Consider the following 25,811-nt stretch of genomic DNA (forward strand, 5'->3'; position numbering starts at 1 on the left):
CATTCGAGAGAGTTTGCCGCCAATATATGTATAAGCAAGCCATCTCGGCTACCATATCAGTCTGTATTTTGAAGTGACAATAAACACTCCTCTACGGCAACCTCATAAGAGAATTATTCAGCGTAGCAACCGCTACATACGTATATATTTGACTGGAAGCAGGTCTGCTTTGTGAGCCACCTTTGTGAGATATCCACCATAGGAGGCTAGGATGCATGTATTTGTCCAAACAAGTAAAGTGCATTAGAGGACTTCACAGTCCTCAATTCGCTTGTGAATTAAGATGACATTATTATTAGTAATAAAAACAGGTAAAGCCAAAAGGATATATCTATTGCGGGTGCTTCAGCACTTAATACAGGGTACCTTGAAAGTAATGCAATTGAATTTCCTGCGCCACTCCCATTGGTTGGAATGGGGTCAAACCATTTGGAGTAGGTGGGGTCAATGCTAAGCTTTACAACGAAACCAGTTTCAGTGCTCTTCAAGCTGTGGAAGCAGCAGGACTACAGTTATTGTAAACTTCTGTGTGCCAACCGTTTCGCAAAAAAAAATGGAATCAACAATTGAGCAAAGTTAAAGTTTTGTGCTAAACTGAAAAAAATCTCTTGAGGAGACAAACAAAATGATTTTCGAGGTTTACGGGGACTCTTTGGACGGGTTTGTACAACATAACATTGTATTCATGCTTCAAACAAATATATTTTCCGTAGCTAAATATTTTGCAAGTTTTCACTCGATTCCCAGGATATTTTTTGCAACCAATATAATGAATAAAATCAACAGATTTAGGCGTTACTTGGTGGAACGATGAGATATTCATGGTTAAATAAAAACACAGTACTATTCCACAACCTTATATTTTTGCAGTCTAAACAAGGAGACTGCAAAAATATAAGGTTGTGGAATAGTACTGTGTTTTTATTTAACCATCAATATAATGAGATCGAGAAAGGACATGGTAAAAATACAAATGGCATGACACAACCAGAATTTCTTAGAAAGAGGCTAAAATAGGGCAATGGTAAATCCCAGTGATACACAAGCATTTCAATGACAAATAATTGAAAACGACAACAAAAGTTACGAAAGTAACAACACAAATGCACAACAATCACCTCCACCTATCACCACTATCCTATCCGAATTGTTTGATTGGCATCCTTTTGCCTTGAAATGGAAATATGTTCTCACACTTTACTATTCTAGCACAATGTTTTCTCTTTCTCCTCCCACAAGTGACGAACAGGGAAAAAATCCACTGTTACTGACAATGAGTACGGAATTTCAAAATATGTGTGACACAGAAATAATATAAGAGGTAGATACTTTATGAACTTACCCCATGACGAATTCAAGTTTCAGTGGGTTCAAATTAAGATTCATCATAAAATTGGTGACATAGCATGATTTAACATACTGATATCATTGATGTTATGGCTAAAGGAATGATTCAAAATAAACTATTGAACACTGCAAACAGCAGCAGCCTCTCCAATAAATATGAAACTTAAGGTTTAAATGCAATTGCCAATTGTGAATTTGCACATATTGGTGGATTCATCATTGGCATGGTATAGTATGGTATTTGGAGGAGGCGACCGACAGCTGAGGTCATTTGCGCCATGAGGGAAGGGTATGGAAGGGTGGAGAGAAACCCGGCGTCGGCATTAGCCTGCTCCTAACAAAATGCGCCAAGGGGACCTTGGCTTTACGTCCCAACCGACGGACGGAGTGTTGCACTTGAAATGTCCTCCACACAACACTGAAGCAGGGATCGGGCAGTCTCTGAAAATTCTCTGCCACTGCCGGGATTTGAACCTGAGCCCACCGGGTGGGAAGCCAACACTCTAGCCACCACACCAACCCGATCCCCTTCATCATTGGCATTAGATGTCATACTTCTTAAGAGGGTAAAAATCTATAGAATGCATGCTGAATTACCTAATCAAGAAATCTGGTTTACCAGAAGAGACCTCAAACTACCTAAGGTCTAAGGCAATGGCCGCATCAAGGATGCATGGGTTAATATTAAATCATAACCGATTATGTATCTAGTTATATATAAGATACTAAAATGCATTTAACTTAGGAGAATAACATGTTTGATTTGGGATGTTCTAATAACAAAAATATTCCCAGCTCTAAGAGAATGAGGAAAAACTGCCAACTGAATTTGAAAGCAAAAATGATTTTTCCAGTCTTTTTAGTATTTTTCTCTGATGTTATCACAAGCACAATGACATTTCAACTACCCACATTTTCAATAACAGTGGCCACCCTGCTCTCCTGGATAACTAACCTATAATGGAAATGACAAGGGCCTCACTAAAAAGATTTATCAAAAACTAGACGTATGTACCAACCTTCATCTTAACCCTTTCACTGCGGTTCAATCTCCGAAAACCTACTCCTCACATGCGACAAAAAGGTTAAAATGCGTTTCATGGGCCCATGGAGCAGGTACTTCTAGGATTGGTGTGGTGCACCCTCCGAGGGGTCGCTAATCCGCGACCCTATCCTCAACGAGCTCACCCACGCAGGACCGTCTCCTCGACCCTACCAGCGAACAAAGTATATTTACATGTCTTTGCAAAAATACGCCGTAGTAAGTGGAAAAAAGGCCACAAAGCAGGGAAATGGTATGCAATAGCCATATGAAAGTCAATAAATAAATTTCGTGCCCATTATAGGAGAATTACCTCATTGTGGGGGAAGAAAAAGTTCTGGAGGCACCGGGTATCGATCCCGGTACCTCTCGCATGCTAAGCGAGCGCTCTACCATCTGAGCTACCTCCCGAAAAGTGGCCGCTCTGACTTCATTTTGAAAACCTATCCATCAATCCGATCTTCGAAAAATGATTGTTTTCATCGCACTCCTGCCAATCAAACAATCAAGTACGTCTTTGAACCGTGTTTCTGCGATGAAAAATAACGATTTAGTTAAGTTTACTAAAAGAAGTGGCTGCGGACAACCGGAAAATGGCCAATTTAGCAAAGTTAACAAAATCCTTATTTTTCATCACAGAAACACGGTTCAAAGACATAATTGATTCCCTATTTGGCTGGAGTGCAATGCAAATTATTTTTTGATGATCGGATTGATTGATTGATTTTCAAATTGCAGTCAGAGCGGTTACTTTTTGGGAGGTAGGCCCCCCCGCTGGTAGGGTCGATGAGACGGTCCTGCGTGGGTGAGTTGGTCGAGGATTCTGGGTCCCGGATTAGCAACCTTTCAGAGTGCTTCGGCAAAAGTGCTGACCGCATGGCAGGGACGACGAAAAAGTACGTCCGCAGCAGTCTGCCGTGCGGACGTACTAGGTACGTCCACAGCAGTGAAAGGGTTAATGGAATGAGTCCTGACTACCCATCACCGAAGTATGCATTACTCTTTTCCCATATCCAGTGGACCAAGACCATATTGGACAAGTAGAGACTGGCAGAACTAAAACTTCAGAGAGAGGCCTTCCTGCAGAAAGGATATGGGCATTGTAAAATTGATTTGTCCCATACAAAAACTGGTAGCTGAGACTCGAACCAAAAAGAAGAGGGTATATGTCCAATTTCAAAGGTGTTCATGCCTTGTCTAGTTAATTTCTGGAAATTGGGCAGGATACTGGAAAAATACTGCATGCAAAACATCCACTAATCAAACTTCGAAGTTGCTTGGTATGCATTAAAGACACCATTGGTCCGAAGGTTTCAGGAGTATTCAAATCAGGATATATTGAAGGAATGAACCAGAATGTTGACATAAAAATAAAGGAACACCAACATCATTCCGAGCTATGCTAACCAATAAATTAGCAGTAGCAGAACATTCCTCAAGCCTTAGGGACCAGAAAAAACCACTTTGCCATCCAAATGGCCAGGTATAGAATCATCATGAGGCCACACAAATTCGACCAGCCAGCAACAACTTCAACAGAGACAAAGGGTTGCACCTGAGCATAGTAAGGAATAACATCATAAAAATAGCAGGAGAAATCATATCAAAAACAACAACCCTCAAACTAAATCAACAACAAGTACTTTAGTTTTCAGAAAACTATTAATGCTAAATTTGCTTCCTTATATCAAAATTGCACGTTACAGGAATGAAAACTATGGGAATACCAAGTGCTAAAAGTTGGGCAACTTGATTTTACGCACAAAAACTAGTACTTTTATGAGAAAAAATTAAGTACCGGAAATACTAAGAAGCCGAAGATTTTTCAATATAAATGATCCAGCAAAGAAATAAACTCTCTACGGTATGATTTTTGTTAAATTGAAATTGATTGCTTCGCTTAGACGATAGAGCCCCTAAAACTCTAGTATCTTGCTTTTATTTGAAGACAGTAGTCTCATTAACTGACTTCAGAATATTAACTCGTTGTTAACCCTTTCACGCCGAATGCCGCACCTGTGCGGCAAGGATTTTCTTCCATAAACAACGAATGCCACACCTGTGCGGCGTGAATTTTCCTACCCTAACCAACGAATGCCGCGCCCGTGTGGCACAGGTCATAAAAAGTGACCGTGGCGGACACAATAGACCCACGGACGCGGTCGCCCCTCGTGATCCGCCTTAGCGTGAGCCCAGTCCCTTCTTCGGCCGCTCAGGTCGACCGTTTCCTATCCTCTCCATGCGGTCAACTACTGTTATTTGCAGTGTGTTTTCAAAAAAATATTTGTTGCTTACTTTAGAAATCCAATGCTATAAATGAATTCATCTTTTTTTGTTGACCACATGGAAATTTCAAACAAAATTCTAATGTTAATATCAACGGAGTTATAGAACAACAAGTAAATATACTAAATCCGTCTAGATCTACGTCAGAACTTCGTTTAAAATTTCTGCACGCTCAGAAAAAAACACAAAATTCATTTTGAATGTAAAAAAAATCGATGTCAACAACAAATATTTGCATATATTTTGCATTAATATTTTAGCCAGTTGACCGCGGACTCGTGCTAGGAAGGGGCTTTTAATCCTTCTAGGGTCTGGGACAGAGGCCGAGGAAAGGAATCAGCGCCCCGCTGAGTTGGGTCCAAAAATGGTTAGGGAGGGAACCACTGCCTTCAGGCGATGCGAAAAAGCTTCGCAAAGGGGAGTAAAGAAAACTTTCAAGAGGCTCGTAACGAGGAAGAATTTCTCTCAACGAAGGTCCGGCGCAAAAGGGTTAATAGAAAACCTGGCATTCATCAGCAATGAGGACAATGGAAAAGTCCTCCATCAAAACGTAAGCAGATATGGAGTGCCCAATCCAGTAGCAAGTTCGAGAAATGTTCACTGCGTGAATATTCTCCAATTTAAACTCAATTGGATGATGCTAGACCTCTCCTCAGGTCAAGTCAGACTAGAACCCAGGTCACCAATTTCAAAATTAAAATGAAGATAGCAATCTCAGTCCAATGAAGTAAAATCACATGAAAAATCTGACTTTTCAAAGGAATTTTAATCAGGCTTTGGTTTTCTTACAAACACCACATGGCAGGCATAACCCCAACCTGGCTTATGGATGAGAACTACATAAATATCAGGCCTGGGCTGGCTCTCGATGAAAACTACCAATCATGCTGCCGATAAAATACACCAGTCACATGCCCTCCATTAGGCAAAAATAAGCCACTAAGCTAAGTGCTTCAGAGGTATCCTTGTAGTACGTATAAAACTGAACACTGGAACAATATTCACCTTACTCCATAAATCACTTCAGATCCTTCAACTTAGGTATTATGGAAAACGAGCACTTAATATGCTTGTTTTAGCCTGGACTAGAGTACTCCCCTCAAAATGATGAGTCATTCTTAAATCACTGTTCATGCAACCCAAGCTTTGTGGAAGAAGGCATCATGTATGTATATTCAAGAGTCAATCTCAAGGATTGCACATAATGTACAATATTGGGGTAATATTATGACATGAGCATTATCAATTATACACCCTTGATTTTTTACAAGCATTGAGATCAATTTTTCAATGGCAAAGGACAAGGTATCAATGCAAGTCAGCCAAAATCCCAAGCAATTCCATTGTACTTCAAATGTACGCCATAAGACTACATAATTTGACAAAAATACATTTGAAAGCCCCATAATATGCTTCCCGCAAAGCTCAAATTTCAAAGCATCATTACAGATGTAAAATTGCACACCCTCATCGTATATACCCTTTAAATCTAAAGTTCAAATGGCACAAAGAGCATGAGTTACTTTTTCGGCCTTCTGGCCAAACTAGGTGCATGGACACTTGCCAATCCCAACCACTGAAACTACCTACACTCCACAGAATAATCAATAAAGAATAACACTCCACAGTACCTTAAGTATAATAGGAGTTTCACTTAAAAAACTAGAGTTAAACAAAAAAACTGAATATTAAAAACAATACAATTGACCAATGGGTGATTAGCTTCAGATATGGCTATTTTTAAAATTGTCATGTCCTCTTTGGATCCACAAACTAAATTTCTGTACACACAACGATAAACTTAAAATCAAGAGCTAATAAACTCCACAGTGGAATTCAAGCTTCAAATTCAATTAAAATATCAAATTTTCCACTCTATATAGGACTTCTCCCAGGTGATCAGCTCTTATCTTTAAAACATCACTTATGCACACACAGAGTTTAAGGAGCTTAACAAAAGGCCCTTTAAAAATAAGATATCTCAATAGACCCTGGATCAGCAGTAAGCACAATTAAGCTCACTTTGTATTTCACTTAAAAAGAGAAAATATATCCACATAGTCAGTAATATTAAGACTCTCATACACACTCCACAAAGATTCCTCCCTTGTAACCGAACCAAATCAGTGTTTTGCTTGTGCAGCATTAGATCGGCAGACAGAACATGACTTCCATATAATATTGTAACAAATGGTGAATATTTACACAGAATCAATAAAAGATACAAATGTATGAAAAGTAACACATATAGTGCCTTATGAAATTAGAAACAAAGAATAAAAATCTGACAGACATTGAAGATAGTAGAGCATTCACTGCAGAGGAGACAATGTTTACAGCCATTCAATAAATACAGATGGCACTATTTACATATAACCTTCTATAGTCATTTACTCTTGGATTCAAATATGATTTCGAAATACATATGTATCACATTTTCAGCATATGGCTACACATTCATATTAAATATAAGTAGGAGTAAAAGTATTCATTTTGACAGAAAAGCAGTACATGTATATAAAATGCACTTCATAAATGCAGATACCGAGTGATTGAAATTTTATGTCACTTTATCCAGGAGGATGTGTAAATACACTGCTGAGTCAAAAGAAATAAGGAAGGTTAGCCAAGATCCTTCATCTATTTTCGCTTGACCATCCCAGCATTAAAAACCTATAAGAATTATATTAATATCACATGGGTGAGTGATATACATAAATTTAAAATATTCATCTCTTGATGTTTAAAAATACTTTGAAATACAAAAACGAGTATTTTTACATCCTCTGGAAAGTATTATGTTTTGACATGCAATCATGGCAATCTGCAATGAAAATACAATGACAAAGAGAGATCTTAAAGGTATAGAAAAAGAATACCTTCTAACAATATAAAAAATTCAACTTGAAAAATCAAGTGGATTTTTTAGCAAAGCTGTGGCTCAGACTTTGGCACATTTTGGAGCTCCACTTGCATCAGTTTCCTTTCATCTTGCCCTTCTTATCGGCAGGATTTTTCCCACAGCTTTTCCACACGAAACTTTTGATGAACACCAAACCACACTTGACTGGGTCATTTTGCCAAATACCAGGCAGCATTAGAGTAAAAATCACTACAAGGGAAAGGAAGGAATAGAAAAACAACAAAAATTAGCAACGAGATTCCAGTATCCATAGTTCAATGGCAATGCCCATGTAAAAAATAAGTGAGGAACATGGTTGAATCAATGGGAGAATAGGGTAGTTTCCTTCATCAAATAAAACGAAAGGCATTGATTGCGATTCGTTACCCACCATTAGTGTATTCATAATACACAAATTATTTGGTTTTTGAAATACCGGTCTAGACGAATGGCAAGGGTCAAATTTTATCCTCATTTGAAAAAGGCCAGATTGGCGCCCATGCGATTCCACTCCACGTGACGTCACAGGGACCTAGTTTCTACACGAGAGGATAGGAGTTATACATCGTCTGAGGTTACCAATGCATGCATGAGGCACAGAGCTCAGGGAAACATGTCTTAATAATCACATATTAAAACTGGCTAAGGTCGGAAAGTTTTCTTCATTTGATAAGGTATTAATAAACCTATTTTAAGTCAAGCGCTACCAGCCAGCAAGGTACTCAGCTACCCGCTAGCATCCTGCGTCCTATCAGCGCTCAGAGCCTCGATCAAGGTCACCCAACAAGGCGGGAGGGGGAACCAGAAATGCGCCTCACGGACTTTTTCCCATGATTCCTACTTACGCGTCGCGTTTTCGCGCGCTTGAAAACTTTCACTTTTCATTTAATTGCGAAAAATAGATGTCGTCATTTAAAAATCTAAAAGCGTGAAATCCGTACTCCAGGAGTAATAATCTTTCGATTAAGGCAATAAAAAAATAATAGGAAACCACCCTATTGGTGTAGGGTTAGGTCATTGGAGTCAAGTATTTCATCATCTTTTGGGGTAATGCTAGCTGCTGCCACAAAGTCTTCTCCATGCAGAAACGAGCAGCAAAAGCCATGGCCAGAGTTTCCATGCGAGCACCTGGCTTACCTCTTTATAATGATCTGAAAATTCTAACATTCCCATCACTGTACATACTTAACTGTGCCTCTTTTGCTAAAAATAACCCTGAATACTTTCCAAAAAAAGTTCTCTTCATAACCACGCAGCCAGAATCACTGATGATGTTCACCTCAAAGACTACCCCAGCACCTTCTGCCAATAACAGGGTTCCCACTCGAACGAAATTATAAAATTCACAGTTTTTTCCAGGTTTTCACAGTCAAAATGTCGTCACATTCACGGTCTCTTGGTGAGCCATTTTAGACAGAAATATTGATCACAAAACAATCACCGGCCTCACTAAAAATTTATCAAACGCGACAGACGCCGTGAAAGCAAACGCAGCAATGAAAGTGCCATCTCTTATGACGTCACCTACTTATCGTTAACAAAATTCAGGGCCGGCTAACGGTTGTGAGTGGAAAACGGAGGGAGCAGGTGTGTAGGGAGTAAAGAAGAGTCTGATTTATCGCCAGACTTAAAGAACACTTTGGTTACCTGTCTTCCAATCACAGGCATAAGGCCAATGTGTCGTCATGGCACACGGACCAATAATTGCGCTTCGAATATACCGTTTAAGCGCGTGTAAGAGGCGCACCTTTTTTCCCAAGAATTGCAGCCGAAAATGGGGGTGCGCCTCTTACACAAACTTCTTATCTTCCCCCCCTCCCCTTCATCGGTCGCAAGTCCAAGGGGAACTGAGTGGCCTTGGTTTTCAGCGTGAGTCAGTCATATGAAACCTTGGGTCAAAAACAAGCGGCAGGGAGGGGAGTTTCTCCCTTAGTGACGTATTTTTAAAATGCCCCTGTTTGCTTTTCTTGTAAGCATCACGCCGTCACATCGGTACACCAGAGGTGAACATGGAAAAGATCGCGCAGGGTTTTTCCCTCCAGAGGGCGCGCTAAATTTTCTGCCACGAGTGGGCATCCCGCGGCATTTATACTGTACATAGTAATCGCTTATCAAACGTAGAGAAACGCGTAGATTTGAAGGACATACCTGGTTAACAGTCAAAATGTCTTGCCGAGCAATTTCCATTACGCTGAGGACCTAATTTTTTTTAAATCGTCTTCAGACGCTAATATGAGGATTTTTGCAACTGAAAATTATATTGGTGTCAAAACCTGCGGTTTAAAAAATTCGAACGAGTGTGTTCATTGTTTGGCTAAATGGTGGACAGAAGAAATCGGAAATGATTATAAGCGAAGAGCGCTGAAAGAGTGGTCGAGGGGAAGGAGCGCGCTCCCTCCCCTCCGTATGTCAAGCTACGAGGCTATGAGCGAAAAAGCAAGGGAAGAACACGTCCGATCTTGCATATGACGTCGTTGCCTTCAAAGCAAAGGGGCGAAGGCGCTCCAATGTGATACACGCAGTTTGCATTGCCTGAAGTTTCCAGTCCGTCTCATCTTGTTTTGATGTGCTTATGCTACGCTTGTTTCTTTCGAAATTGTGCTGTTTGGGCTATGTTGAATATTAGTAGCCTTGTTTTAACAATAAATTTTTGTGTCAATCAATCAGAGCTCAAAAAACTTACATGCTGTCAGATATACATCGCATTAGGTCTCATTCTTTTTAGAACCTCGTGCGTGTCATACAATTGCTGAAAGATATTGAGACATCTTCGAGCTCAGTTGGTGACTCACCTAGCATTTGGCCTCCAAAAACTGGGAGAATTGAACCTGGTAGACGGAAAAAGGTCAGTTGGTGAGATGGGGTAGGGATGAAACACGTTTCCATTGTTCCCCTGTAACTTGATATTTTCCTATTTTCAAGTGGGATCTCGGACAGGAAAAAAAATGGCAGAGGCATTGGCTGATGGAGGGCCGAGTGTGGTTCCGTTAAATCTACGATGTGGTTATTATCCTATGGTGCAGAGATTGCCCCCGATTGTGGTCCAATCTCTTGGGAGGGTTCATACAATGTGCCTGTCGTGCTTTGCCTTAAAATTTTCCACGGCTGCAATTCTAATGCAATACTCCTGCAAGAGCTTTTAAACAAAATTGTTCGTAAGCAGGACTAGCATTGTAGAGCAACGGCGTGTGCGAAGAGAGGATCGGAACTCTTTCTACTCCCTCTTATGCCGCTATTACCACCACAGTTATCAAAATTCCAGGCATACGTCGGCAACACCCCACGACTGGATAAAAAAATGCCACAAAATTGTTGTTCTTTATAGCTCCGATGCTCAAAATAGGGGTGTGCCTCTTACACACGCTTATATGGTATGTGCGCAGACAAATTCGTGGACAGTGACTGTGCATGACTGACCTTGAAACATGATCGACGTATCGATTTTTCTTTTGATCTACAAATAGCTGGTCTACAATCAAGTTTGAAAGATTTTTAAGGTTTTATGACGAAATTCACGGGTATTTCCAGGTTTTTTCACGGTAGACGAAATTCACGGCTTATTCACAGTTTTAAGGTTTTCACGGTTGAGTGGCAACCCTGAATAAGGGCCCTAATACTTACTCCCCATCAAAAATATAAAACCAATTACCTTATGATATCAAATGTCTTCCACCAACACTATTCAAGAATGCTTTGAAGAAATATTTAATGGAAAACAACTACTATAGCCTGATAGATTTTATGTTGGGCTCTGAGTAATCTTTGTTCATCAGCCACAAAAAATTGTAACTTTTCCTTTAAACTGTAAAAATTGTAAATACTCCCATCACTTCATTTATTTGTAACTATTATTATTTTTTTTACGACTTCCAATGTCACCGGTACATATGTGATCTCTAGGAACAATAAAAATTATTATTATTATTATTAAATCATGGAAAGTTATTCGGGATTTCCAGCAAGTCAGATTCTCCATCACGGCCGACGTTTTGATGAATGAGTCGCCCATCGAAACATCAGCCGTGATGGAGAGCCTGATATGGATGGAAATCCCTAACAACTTCCATAGTGCAGTATGTCGGGAAAGCCTGCAGTCATTCACTTTCATTGAAGTTTTGCTAATTTTTCTTTCAAAGCGGCCTTCAGTCAGTCCCTAAGTCCCTTCCTTGTTATACATCTCTTTGCTTCTCTCCCTAAATCTCTTTTTACTAAGCTTCCTCACCTAAAATCAACATGTTTTGGACAATCGAATGGATGCAATAATTTCTGACATAGCATAGCACTGACATCAATGTCATAAGTACCAGGAAAATTGTCATTAATGGACTATATTTTCATTGTGTTATCCCAATATCGTAATGGTTCAGATACCATTTTACATGGTGCATTCAATTCGGCGCATTCATTCCCTACCTGCTCCGTTCCGCTAAACTTTCCCAACCACACCCCCCCCCCCTCCCCAGACCACGGCCCGTGGAGCAAAGCGTGAATGTGTAAGTGGGGATGAATGTGGTTATGTCGATTATGTAAGGTTGTGTGGGAGGAGAGGAACTCGGGTTTTTCCCATGAATAGCGTGTTCCTCCTCCCTTTTTCTTGTGCGTTACCCCACCCCAAGATGGGGATTATAAAAAGGTTGTGCGCGTGGAAGAAAAGAGCATAATTTTGAAGTGACTGTCGGGCGGAGCCCATGCCCGAATTTGGGTGTGACACAGCAGAGAAGACGAGGGGCCTAACAAATCATGCGACTGATTGGTCTGAAATAAGAGACCCCCCCCCTGTCCGAAGGAGCAAGGACCAGCTGAAGGGGACGCATTCCCTCCGTTCCGGATGCAGCTTCCTCGAACAAGGGAGAAAGAGGAGTGTGCAGTAAATGGAATGAGAGTTTGCTGGATCCAACCTGGTCTAACCACGGACAATGGTCAAGTAAGATCGTAACTATCCCCCCCCCCCCCCCAAAGCCCCTCTTGTCTTCTGCCAAGTGTCAAGACAGACAGTCATGAAACGCACCCGTTACTCAGTGAAAGTGAAATTAATCACCAAAGTAAAATTAACACTCGTTGGGATGGACTTTCACTTACCTCCCCCATCAAGAAATAATTAAAAAGTGTATCATTATTTACGTGTTCACAACCGAACAATATTTTGTTGTTATCATTTGCTATTTCAATTTCATCTTGAAAATCAAGTCATATTGTTGTGTTTTTTTTATCACGTATGTTTCATAAATTGCTTTCACCAATGCATACATCACTAGTTTATAAGAGGGTTTCTTTTTATTTTGTCATATGCAGTTTTATTGTTTGAATTATATTTTGTTTCCCTGAAAGTGTTGAGTAAGTGTTTTGTTTTAACTCCTTCACGGGTCATCTTAAGGAAAAATATCCCTCGCCATTCCTTTCGCCCCGTTCATTTTTCTTTCCGTGAATGTGTTGTGGAAGAGTGCATAAGCGTCCGAACGTTACCCATCAGGTCGAATCGGGAACTCCCCACCCGCAATTATTTCCAAAGAAGGGGAATATTTTTAATTTCTGTAAATTGTACGAAGAGAGTGACATAGGTTTGTCCCATAGATCCCATGCGGGAGGGATCCATGCGGATTTATATATTTTCTTTTGTTTTTGTGCGACATCTCCCCCCGGTTCTATTTTGGTATCCGGGCGAGCCAGGGGAGGGACGCCACAATATCAATGCATAAGCTCAGCAATCCACAGTATATATCATATTTAAAAAAAAGCATACCACAAACTGATATAAAATCACTGACCACACGGGGTAAAAATATGCCATGTTGATAATGAAACCATAATAATAAATTTGAGTGATACTAGGAACAAGGGGTATGTTTGGTGCACAGTTTTTCAAATAAGTTATCAAAAAATCAATTTTCTCCATTTGGTTTGTTGTGTAACAGTCCCCCATTCAAATAATTTAATACAGGACGAGAGTACACGTATACATGATGAGGAATACAACCAGAAGTCTGTCGATTAGGTACATAGTTATACATATTTGTATCATCATAAATCCTAGTTTCAGGTTCTATCCATTAAAGTTGCATATTTTTTTAATATAACTTAATGTGCAATGCTTTTGCATTCATATTCCAGAGACAAAAATACACTCTCATCAGCCCCTAGCTCCACGTCCACGACGACACATTTCGTGATGGTGCAGCTGAGATTTCAGGAGAATGTATGTGAATTGCTTTGATAGGACAGATGAAGTACTTATTTATCCTTTGGAAAATTTTAGCGGGTAAAATGTGAGATATTAAAACAGGTTTGAATCAGAAATCTTCTGGTTGCCACCCGATTGCTTTTATAATGGAGTTCTTCACACACAACCCAAAATCACAATCATTAAAGGAACACGGTGGATGGAAGGGAAAGATAAGCTACAAAAAACATTTTCTCCTTTCAGTCATCCTCTCTTAGTTTTTAAATAAAATAATGGGAAAGTTGCCATCCACTTAAGACGAATAGGTCACGTCATGAGAGTTCCAGTTCACTTACTCTTTCACAGAGAACCTCTCATAAAGAGAAAAAATTTGGCTCACCAGTGAGTATACAACAAACAACCACTATGCAAAAGGCTGAGGGATTGCTGATGCACTGGGACACATTAGGCATGAGTTTGTGACCTCATCGACTTATCTGCAAAAGGATTAATGCTATAATTTTTTTCACAGCAAATACTTTGAGACATAGGCAACAGATAGTGAAACAGAAAAGTATGGGTCTCTTCTTTTTCCAAACTCTACCACAATCACCACCAATAAATAATAGAATTTTCTAAGAGATCAAATAAATTATGTTGGATGTGAGCGGTGAGGACAGAAATTGTCACGATGAATTGCCATGCTTTAACCAAGTACTTGCTGCAACTGGTGCGGCCAAAATTGCGGTGGCCAGACTTTGCTCGCCACCAGCCGAAAAGCATTGAATCATATGGAGCACTGCACACCAGCGCTACTTGTGGCGACACCAGTAGGTTTGTTTTGTTTTTCTTCAGTGTAACTTGTGATCATGGCGAGGCTTGACGTGGAACGTTTTATCTTAGAAGTGCAAACCATGCCAGCGTTGTGGGACATGAGTTGTGAAGTGTACTCGGACAGAGAGTAAAGCGTAAAAACGGGTGTATCCAGTATTTTCTCCTTGTTTTTTTTTCCTTTTATTCCGCATGTAAAAAAAAAAATAAAAGCAAACCCACAAGCTTCCACATCCATCACGATTAATAGGAACACAGTAAACTGAGCAAGTGTGGTGGCTGATTAAGTGGCTCACCACTCAAGGTTACTGCCACCAAACGCACTTCCATAGTGGCGCTTCCAAGTTGGCACCACCATTGTGGCCTATTGTGTAAAGGCCTTAATAACTGTATCAGTGAGAAATGTGAATAAGGTGCCAATTAAAGTAAGAATTAAGAAAGAAGTACAGAATATATTTTGAACTGACTCACAAGATACAACAAATTCACGGATACTGTCGTCAAAAGTTAGGGGAAGTTTCACTATTGATCCTGATGCTGTGCTAACCATCAATGCAGTATGTAAAACATGTAAACTGTGCTCCAATTTCGCTCGGCCCTTCAAAATCAACATTGACCACTGCTGTTTTCAGTGACTGCCAGTTACGTGCTGCAGACAATATTTCTGTCAAACAAAGAATAGATTTGACCCATATAGGGTAAAAATGTTGACTTTTTTAAACAAAAACTGGAGAAAGAACCAGTGGTTGCCTGATGTAATGTGACATATTGGTCGATCGTGCCTTCTTTAACAACATGATATTTGAACTTTTTTACTTGGCAAATAAAATAATGGAAACGATCTTAAGGTTTTTTTTACAGAGCTTTCCTGCTAATTTACATCTTTCATGAGATTATTTACATTCACTTTTTGTGGTAGTTCATTTAAATTTTCCATTAATTCAGATAGTAAGAGTTCATCCTTGGAACCCGGTATCAAAAACCAATGGGGGAGAACCGGACCAGAACCGAGAACCGAAAAAATGTAAGTACAGACTCATCCTTATTAATTTTCAAAAATATGTGGTACTACGTAGTACCAGGATATATTAACCGATGATCGTGAATGAGCCTTCAGCAAGAAATCACAGAGTAATGTTTTTACCATTTGTAAAAAAATTTTATGCTGCTCTAATTCATTGAATTAAAAATATTCCTGGAGAGCATAAACCATTAATAACAAAAGAAAGCTAAACTCATCTGATGTTTTCATAATGAACATAAATAAACTCATTCAAACATAATATGTGTAAAAGAGAAATTTTTGAAAAATGCCTTTTCTGTCAAAAGATGACAACGAAAAAATGCCGTGAATAGCGGCTGGCAAAAAGTCGTTTCGTCCAAAAGCGGCCAATGTAGCACTGTGTATACATCACGCCGTAGACGGCACACTGCCGGGCCAGATTTGAATGGGCGCCGTGGTGACCGTCAATGGCACCTTGCTTTCATTGGCACAATTCAACTCGTTTGAAGACATCCATAGAGACTAGGGATGGTCGGATCGGATACCTCGGATCCAAATATCCGCGGATATTGCCCTTCATCGGATGCATCGGATCCAAAGTTGCAGAAGACGTCGGATCTGGATCCGAAATTTTAAATAATAGCTTCAGTCAATGCAACACCCTATAAGGGTGGAAAGACTTCCGATTCTCTCTTCAAACGCGCCATCGCATATGATTCTTATCCTACTCATGAACCGTTTTGTTTGAAAGCTCTCTTAGAGGTTACGTAGGAGAATTTCAGCCGTGGAAAATAAAAAAGGCAAAATACGACTGGCACATAGTGTGACTCTTCCCAAGAGACTGAGCATTCATTGGGGGAATCTCAGCGTCGTAGGATAATAACCACGCCAAAAGTAACTACGTCACAGATTTCAGAAAACCACCCACGGCCGCCCGTCAGCCGGTGATTCTGTTGTGTTTCTGTTCCCGAAATCACACAGACCATAAATCATTGTCTTCTGAGGAAAACATCAAATTACACGAGAAAAATTGAAGCGTGTTTCATCCCTACCCCATCTATCCAACTAACCTTTTTAGGCCTACCAGCTTCAAAATTTCCGTTTCTAGATGACAAATGCTAGGCGAGTGACTTTCTGGGCCCGAAGATGTCTCCATAGCTTCGACAATTACATGACATGCACGAAATTTAAAAAAGAATTAGACCAAACACAACGCATTCCTGATGATATTTCTATTTATTTTTCATCTCTGATTGATTGTCACTAAGTTTTCTATTTACAATTAGACTATACCAATATGCAACATTATCCAAACAGCACAATTTTCAAAGAAACAAGCGCAGCATTAACCCCTCAAACATGTAGAGACGGATTGGAAACGCAACTGCATATATCACATAGCTCGCCCGGCTTCGCTTTGAAGTCAACGATGTCACTGAAGCAAGATCTGACTGGTTCGTCCTTGACTCTCTCATTTGTAGCCTCGTTGTTTGAAATACGGAGGGAGCATGCTCTTTCCCCTCCACCTCTCCTTTACGCACTTCTGCTGCCCACCCCTTCCTCCTGCTGAGCAGTCGTGCACCTCATCGTACGTGACGTTAATGCTGTTTTAAATACTGTTAATTGTGTTGCTGATTGCGCAGTGGCAATTTAATTTTTTAATTTAAATGATATACTGATAAAAATTTCTTTCATTGTGTAGAAACATTGCTATTGAGATAAGGAGAACCAATGTATGCCTTGTGCGTGCATTGTGGCGTGAAATTATCGTGAGGAAGTGCTAAAACCACCTCACCATACTGAAGCATGTTCGGGTGAAACACAAGTCGGTATGCGATGAGAAAGTGACAAAATTTCGGGAAACCTGCATGAGGAAAATTTGAGTTCAGTCGACGACAGTGGGGTAGCCTGGAATTTTGTTATGGGGGTCCAAAACCAGGGGGAAATTTTTTAACAACAGGGTACAAATTAGAGGGTTTCAAACTAATTTTAACACCCTTCAATATTGAAAAATACTTCATTTTTCAAAGAAATCTATTGTAAATTCATGATTTTTCAATATTGTGTTTCCTTTTATGAAGGATAGTAATTGTGTTTTTATATTTCGGGGGGTCCGGACCCCCCGCCCTGTCTCCTCTCGCTATGCCACTGGTCAGTGGTTTATCCGACAATTTTTCTTTCTTTCATTTCCAAACCCAAGTTTTTATTTCGTAACAGTTTAGGTCCCAAGCATGTAATGATGTTTTTAAAAAACAACTTGAAAGCCTATAAAAATGATTTTTAATTTATAAAAACAAAATGTGTATGAAATCTAACAAGCATTCCTTTGATTGTATGTACCCAGAATAAACTTGCATAATTGCTTCGTTTAATAGCAGGAATGTGAAAATGCATTTGGATCCGAAAATATCAGATCCAAAAGATCCGGCTCCAAAAATCAAGGATCCGATCCGAATACGGATCCGAAAAAAATCCTGGATCCGAAAAAAATCCTGGATCCGTCCATCCCTAATAAGCCCAATGGTTATTTGAAAGCACAATACCGTGCTGTGTCGTTGATGGTGGCCGGAGTAAAGCTGGCTCTGATAGTGGCAAAAAATGAATATGTATTTCCTGTTATAGCACTGTTAACAGATAAGGGAACAAGTCTAAAATAAGACAATTTGGTAACAATGGCAATCTTTTAACATGAAAATACAGATACTTAAGAGTAATAAATACTCCACGTATATTGTCGATTAAATTATCCCCGATCAATAGCATCCAAAATTTAGGGAAATGGGTGGGCCACTGAAAGCATGGCACTCAATCAACATCAATTATTTTGCTATTAAAATAACACCACTCAATTATAAAAAAACATCACCACTTTTGGCTATAAAATAACTCCACCTTTTGCATCCCATCACTAGATTAAAATCACTAATATCTACATTTTTTATACATTAATTTTCAAAATATGACTCCTTTGACCAGGGGCCAAAATGAAAATCTTCAAAACGCATCCGATCTCCACCAGCGAATACATAAAAGGTTGTTATTATTTGTTAAAATCATATAACGAACCAACTTACCCAGCAAATAGGTCAACAGAAGATTGTTTATGATCTGCCCAAAAAATGCCACCACAATGAGGGCTGAGAGAGTACCTACATAATACTGAAATTAAAAATGAGGATGATTTTATTATTAGTAGAAACTGAGACATAATTAAAAAATTTCAAGGTTGAAAAATCACCTTTGAGAACAACAACAGTTTTTAATTCTGCAGTCATGAAAATGAAGGTATCCTGCAGAAAACATATCCTTTCCTTGTCTTTTTCAATAACAATTTAAGACCATAGAAATTTTAGAGAAAAAAACTAAAAGAGCATTTGGTATTCCATATTGTAGATCTATTTTCACAAATGCAGTATTGGATACTGTTATCATGGTTATTTAAAAGACATTTTTGCAGATACTACTTGACATCTTTCCTTTACAGATAAGGTACTGCATAGGTGCATATTGAAAAAAATATAAGTTTGGTATTCAGCTTTGTGTCAAGAAAAACAACAATGAAATGAAAGCCACATTATGAAATAAGATGGCCACATTATACTATCAAGACGAAGGCCAAAGTACAAGTGGAAGACGAGAACAACAAAGGAAGGCATCAGATGAAATGCAAAGAGCATGTGATTAAGGATGTGAAAGATAAGAATGACTTAAGTATGAAATGACTACTTGATAGGAGAAATGAGAGGAGAACTACATCAAGCTAATTTCGGGATTATTAACTGTTGACAGTAATGAGGATAAAAGAGACAGAATAATTATGAGAAAAATGAACCATTTTAAATTTACTTTTTGAAATAAATGTGAATTTGATTATTTCTAACACAAAGTTTTTCTCCACGGACATGAAACTATTTACCAGCAATGGTTGGTTGGCTTTCAATTCATTTATCCAGTGTATCATATTGGCAGCTCGAATTTTCAGGATCACAAGAGACCTGCAAGTGTCATCAAACGTTTTCTCCTTCTTGCTGTTCCAGTTGGATGGATCAGAAAGAGTTTTTATGACCATAGGCCCAACGTAATCTACCAATGTCACTGCTGCTCCAACAATGGCAAATGACGATACCACAGTAAGATCAAACCACCAGATCATTCTGTAAAGAAATGCAAGTTATAAGTGCTCATTTGGGCTATCACACCATTCTCTTACAGGAAGAAGTAGGTTACCTGACATTCTACACATTTGATACTTGATGGTGATAATGGTTGTGCACCATTACACCTTAACCCTTAGAGTGCCACCAGATTTTTATGTGGGTACTCCCAGAAGTGCCATGGGTATTTCGCTAATTTTGTAGGCCTCTATTCAAAACTTAATAATTTCCTTATTTATTGCTTTTTTTCGCATAATTCTTTTTGGGTTTGATGCTGAATATATTCTTATAAATCAATTTTTAAAAATATTGACCGTTTTTGTTCATAAAACGCAATTCTTCAAGTTAAATTCTAATTTTACGAGATTGAAAAATTTAATTTTCACTTTCCACCCAAAAATCGAGGCATAAAATCGACTTCACATGTACGAAACGATTAAAAAAATAAAATGCCATAGTTTTTCTAGAAAATAGTGACATAATTGTAAAGAAAATTTCAAAAATCTTCAGTAAATGTATATTTTATTTTTACAATGTCAGTTGCATAAAATTCAGGTGTTTCGTGTTATCTGTCAAATGGAAAATTTTCAATCAAATGAAACCTATTTCTAGACAACATCTTTCTAAACCAAGGGATGGAGTGATAATTAGTGGACCAGTAGGAAAAAATGGATTTTCATCTCATTATGCCCACTTCCATAAACACTGCAATAAAAGCCCTCATTTCCTCCACTCTGACTGGACGCCACCGGTATTCTCGAATTAGGTGAGAGTCTATTAGGTGAAGCCAAAAACTGTACAGTGTACCAGTTGGTCTCCTTCAAAATCATATTCCAGAAAGTGATAGTAAAGAAGAGGTTGAAGGACACAATTGGATGAGAGTTTGGTGGGGGTAGACGTTTGGGCCCAGGAGTTTCCAAGAATTCAAAATTTGGAGCCTGGGGTAAATCACAATTGTCCTGAACTTCAAGGAATTCTGGAGAACGATAACTATGTACTTCCACTTCCACTTTCAAGTTCATCAGAACTGTCGATATCATCACTACTGTCAATTATTTCCGGTCTCGTCTTGGCAAAGAATATCACACTTCCATCTTAGTCTGATTACTGTTCCTTTTCACTATTGTTTCGATGAGAATGGACTCTGTCCACACTTAGCGCAGAATCATCGTCATTTTCACTCAGCGAATTTTTATATACAACTAATCTGTCATGGTCAACACCAGGCGCAAATTCAGTTCACGACGTTGACATTTTTAAAGCATTTTAAGCATGGTAGTAGTTTCCCACAGAAAAATTAAAACTGGAAGTGGAATGGGGGAGTAGGAATGGATAGAGCCTGGAGTTTTGTGGCTGGAGAAAATTTCAATGAAGTTGAGTTAAAGTTTCAAGTTACTTGAGAATAATAGGACGTGGTTTCTTTCGAATAGCTTCTCCCCCTCTCCTTGCCAGCTCTCCTCTTTTCATACGACCTGCCTTCCTGGTCCCCAATTTTTCAAATACCCTCATAGCATGAGTCACATATGTACTGTGTTCTTCAGTGACAACCAATACCTTTCCGCAATTAGTGTTTCCCTTCCGTATGATTTCAAGTATAGGAATGCGCACCAAATATAAAAAAGAATGAGTCCAAATATGACGCATTTCAGACATAATTTAATTTAGTTAATAATGGTTCCATCACTTTTATTTATCAATTTATCAACGAGTAGCATATCAAATTTGCTTGAATTAGCATAATATGTAGTATAAATATAACTTCCATTGATATATCCAATGATAAAGGTAATAAGGATTGCATGCAATAATGTGTGCACATAATTAGAAAATGTGTGTGGACATTACAGTGTATTTTACACATTAGTACACTTATAACATAGTACACTTGTCATATCTTATATTTTTGATTTTCTTCCATATATGACAGTTTATAAATTGACAGATGGCAAATATAAAAAAGTTCTGACTTAATCTAGAAAAAATAAGACAGTTTTCGGATTCAGTGCAAAAATATATAAATGGTAATTCATCAACAGAACTTGAAAAACATGCTAGAACCGCAAAAATGTAGGCCTGTATCATTAGCATTAGACCCAAACAAGATGACACAGACTGGAAACAAACTGCACAAATCACTTAGCATCACACATTTCTGCCTAGAAAAAAAGACTTCACCAAAGTTCATGATCTTACACGCTCGTCCCTTGCCCTGTCCGAATTTTCACCAGTGCCTTGCTGCTGGGAAGGAAGAGTTCCCAGAAACCCAAAGAACACTCTCCATCCCCACCACGGCCCCTACCCTCCCATGCCTTTGTAGCTCCCCCTTTCCTCTCGCTGAGTGGATGAGTTGTTCTAGTTCCCCCAACTCGCCACTGGCAATACCCTCCAATGGGCCGTATTTTTGTCATTACAGTAAAACCTCTTTACATCGTAGTGGAGGGGACCAAAATTTAGGCAATTTGATGTATGGAGGTTCACTATGGAGAGGTTTTAGCGATATGCACCATTTTTTCATATCCTTTGGAAATGAAAGGCACTACTGTCTTTTAAACCATTAAATTTATGTATTTAAATAAACATGCATGCATTAGTAAACATATACATATTTATTATTTAATAGTGAGCACCATCGCGTAATTTTTACCATGATCAGAGAGAAAACGATGTGATCTCTCTCAATTCAACAGTCACTTAAAATGATTAGGATAGTTGGATATCTTTTTTCTTATTTACTGTTAGGTATGCTCTCATATGGAACAAAATGACCATAACTAATGGTTAACGTGAAAATTACAACATAATAAAGGTGTATAAGAAAAAAAAAGGGTGAAAAATTTATCACTGAAAATGTCAATCCATAAACATAATCGTGGCTGTCTCGGTATGATTTGCGGAGGTAGATAGGCCGTCTCGGGGGTGTATCCTTGGTATGAAGTATGGAGGTTTTACGAGGTAAAGAGGTTCACTCCATAGAGGTTTACCTATAAATTTACATGTAAATCTGATGGGACCGTAGGTGTGGTATGAAGTATGGAGGTTTATGATGTAAAGAGGTCCACTACATAGAGGTTTTACTGTATTATTATTTAATTCATTAATTTACACCTGCATGCATCTTGGTTTAAAAGTCGCAGTGGACTAGTAACTTGGCTAGAATTCTTTTTTGTGACTGTTTTTTGCCAAAAATAATATATTCAATTAATTACAACATGTAAAACTAACAATTTCCAAATAATGTCAATTTAGATAAGCTAGACATAAAAAATGCAGAGACTCTAAAATATTAGCAAAGGTTTCACGTCAATAGTTTGTTAATCATCAATAATTTAGGAAAATCATTAAACGGGGCAATCGCGTTTTGCCATAAGTGCAAAGTTACTGAAAAAGTATTAAAAAACTGGAAAGAAAAACAGAAAACCTACATCCAAATCAATACTGTGTTGTCATTGCCAATAAATAGGCCCAGATCATTACCAATGAGGAATCATTGCCAAGGGAATTGGGCCACCTCAAAAAGACCCTCCCACAGAATGGATAAACAGATCCATGGCCCTGAAAAGGACCTTCAACCCGCGAGAAGGAAGTAATCGTGGAGGAGAGGATAAACCTGTCACTACATCTTCACTGTGCCACGGAAAATTTCTAGAATACTACAAAGATTCAACAACACCACATTTCCACCTTCCAAGTTAACTTACTAGCTGGTGAAAGCAAAGGACTAAACACACTGACGTAGCCACAGGGGGAGAGGGGTGGGGTTTCCTGGTTCCAACCCTCACTTGAGCCTTTGACAGGCAACAAAAACTAGTAAGATGGCCTCCATGAACAAAAAAACTTAATTACTGATTTCGAGTCCTAAAAATCATGTTTTCAACATAAAAAATCCCTGGACATCCCTTTGCCCAGGGGTGCTTTCCATACACCCAGGAAAGACCCCGAAGTCTCTGGTATTTCCTGGCTACGCAGCTGACCCCAAAGTTCTTTGCTGCTCAAGATTATACTGGAAACAGCTAGCCAAAGAGGTCATTCAAATTCATCCATGAAACAGAAACCTGAATTGGGACTCAGGCTACCAACTTAGTCTCACCTAGATGCTGATTCTGAATGAGTCCAGTGAATGCAAAAATACACCAACTTTTAACTTGTGGAGAAAATGGAACCATCTCTGATTTGCTCCATGCATTTGCACATGTTCTGTTCCAGTCCACCTAATTCGTTCAAGCAGTAAAACAATGACTTCATGTTAATGCATTTAAGAAACCAGCCTTAAACCAGTCATTTTTTTTTTAACCCACGAGAGATGTGATCTGATGACAGCTTTACAGGGACTGTGAAAGCATTAGCTCAAGTTATAGTTTTTGTACTACATAGCCATTATCACTGTCACTTTGCCATTAATACTTTTATCCCACGACCGTTTACTATTCTCACTTCATCACATTCAAATTAGAGTTACAATGCTCTTTGTCATCCATGGGATCTAGTTGGCTAGATGACGTTTTCAAGGGTACAAATGGACAAGCTCAAAGGTGGTAAAAGTGATGAGGATCCAAGTTAATAAGACCAGCTCTGAAAATTTCCCCTCCATAAATCATTTTTCAGCGATCAATTTTGCCTCCTGTAAGCTATTCCATGAATGAGAACAGAAAAATGGTTGCATCATTGACGTCAAAACTAACCATACGTTCGTACGTCTTCTATGAAGTAATTTAAGAAAATGAACATAAGAACATACACAGTCATGATATATAGTCATCTTGACCTTTCTTTGTATTAAACGACTCCCAAAAAAAAGGCGTAGAAAATGCAAGTTAATTTTCCACGACGATTTCACCGTTTCTTCATTGGCCATAAAGTTGGTATTATTCCTTGGGTCGAGCCAAGGATCCTCTCACGCTGTTATGAGATCTGGTAACCTACTGATGTAATTATAGTAATAAAATCGAGGTAATGTGAGGAAGAGGACGGCCGAGGCTGGAGAGGGAAGGTTATGAGGAGAGACTGGCAGCCCAGCGCGGGCTGAGTATAAACGATGTGAAGCGGCTCGCTCAGAATAGGAGGGAGTTTAGAAAGTGGTTGGTGGAACCCGACGCCTAACAGCAAAAGGGTATAATAGAAAGAAGATGAAGAAGAAAATCGATTTTACATCTTGGCAGCAAAAATGGATTTCCACCGACATAATAGAATTGCAATGATAATACATATAGCAGCAACAACATTGGTGCCTCCAAGGGAGACAACTTCACAAATTTATCTAGAAATAAGATAAGTTATCTTAGCACTACATAAAATAGGAGTCAACTTACAAGAACATCAAGGTAACACTTGATAGGAGTATGGAAACATGCCAGGGATTATGCCAAAGCAGGACAGAGCGAAGAGGAAGAATAACTTCACGCCAGCCTTCCAAGTTCATCTTCAGTTCTGTTACCATCTCCTCCTGGAAGAAATCAGAAACTGTCACCGATGGGCTGACTTATGAGCAGAGAGGAGTATCGTTGAATTATCTGCTTAAGTCATACGACTGACAATAAATATTTTGATATTACCTGATTTTGTTGAGAAGGTAAGTCACCCATCATTCGCGCCGTGTCCACACTTTTGGTCCTAATCATAAAAATTCACACAATACATTCAATTACAAAATATTTTTGCAATGGATAGTCAAAAATAACAAAGAGTAGACAATTGACGCAAATTGAATTTAACAAAACAATACGAGATTTAATTGAAAATAAACTTCGTAATTTTAAATTAATGCTAAAAGAACAATGGATCAGCGAGCAATTTAGAGTCTCAGTTTTTAGTTAGAAAGTAAATAACATTTAGTCGGTAGATATCATTGAACACTTTTCCAAATAATTAATACTTAAGTACCTGCAATTCAAATAATAGTACACACTACTCTCGCGATGACTTGTTACGTCAGTTGTGTTGTTTTTTTTTCGAATGCAGTCGAGTCGGGTTTGAAATCAACAGTAATCAAGTATGTGCATTGTCAATAAACACAAGTTACATTATACATTTTCTGCTTAAAAATTAAAATAATTTACATAATTTTAGTAATATAATATCACCAAGGATAATAG

The 25,811-nt window shown here is 38.8% G+C and overlaps 1 protein-coding gene across 2 annotated transcripts; it reads right to left on the reverse strand.

Annotated features, from left to right (window-relative positions):
- Positions 1–5,422: 5,422 nt before the first annotated feature.
- On the reverse strand, positions 5,423–25,721 carry LOC124165090 (ADP-ribosylation factor-like protein 6-interacting protein 1). Of its 2 annotated transcripts, none has more exons than XM_046542368.1 (6): positions 25,600–25,721; positions 25,272–25,329; positions 25,029–25,162; positions 19,485–19,722; positions 18,643–18,727; positions 5,423–7,787 (listed from the first exon to the last, which is right to left on the reverse strand). In XM_046542368.1, exons 2-6 carry the CDS (start codon positions 25,302–25,304, stop codon positions 7,651–7,653), a joined length of 627 nt encoding a protein of 208 aa, XP_046398324.1. In that variant the 5' UTR covers positions 25,305–25,329; positions 25,600–25,721; the 3' UTR covers positions 5,423–7,650. The 2 variants fall into 2 exon arrangements, with proteins under 2 accessions (XP_046398324.1, XP_046398323.1); XM_046542367.1 differs by lacking the exon at positions 25,600–25,721 and adding an exon at positions 25,546–25,564.
- Between the last annotated feature and the right edge of the window lie 90 nt (positions 25,722–25,811).

This window comes from Ischnura elegans, chromosome 9 (genome assembly GCF_921293095.1).
Source record: "Ischnura elegans chromosome 9, ioIscEleg1.1, whole genome shotgun sequence".
NCBI lineage: Eukaryota > Metazoa > Arthropoda > Insecta > Odonata > Coenagrionidae > Ischnura > Ischnura elegans.

Bases quoted from the DNA above. Each gene is read 5' to 3' on its own strand.
- LOC124165090 (XM_046542367.1), bottom strand. The intron at 25,163-25,271 runs GTAATATCAAAA...GATTTCTTCCAG, and splicing joins TACCTTCTCAACAAAATCAG to GAGGAGATGGTAACAGAACT. The intron at 7,788-18,642 runs GTAAGTTGGTTC...TTTCCCTTGTAG, and splicing joins TCTGTTGACCTATTTGCTGG to TGATTTTTACTCTAATGCTG.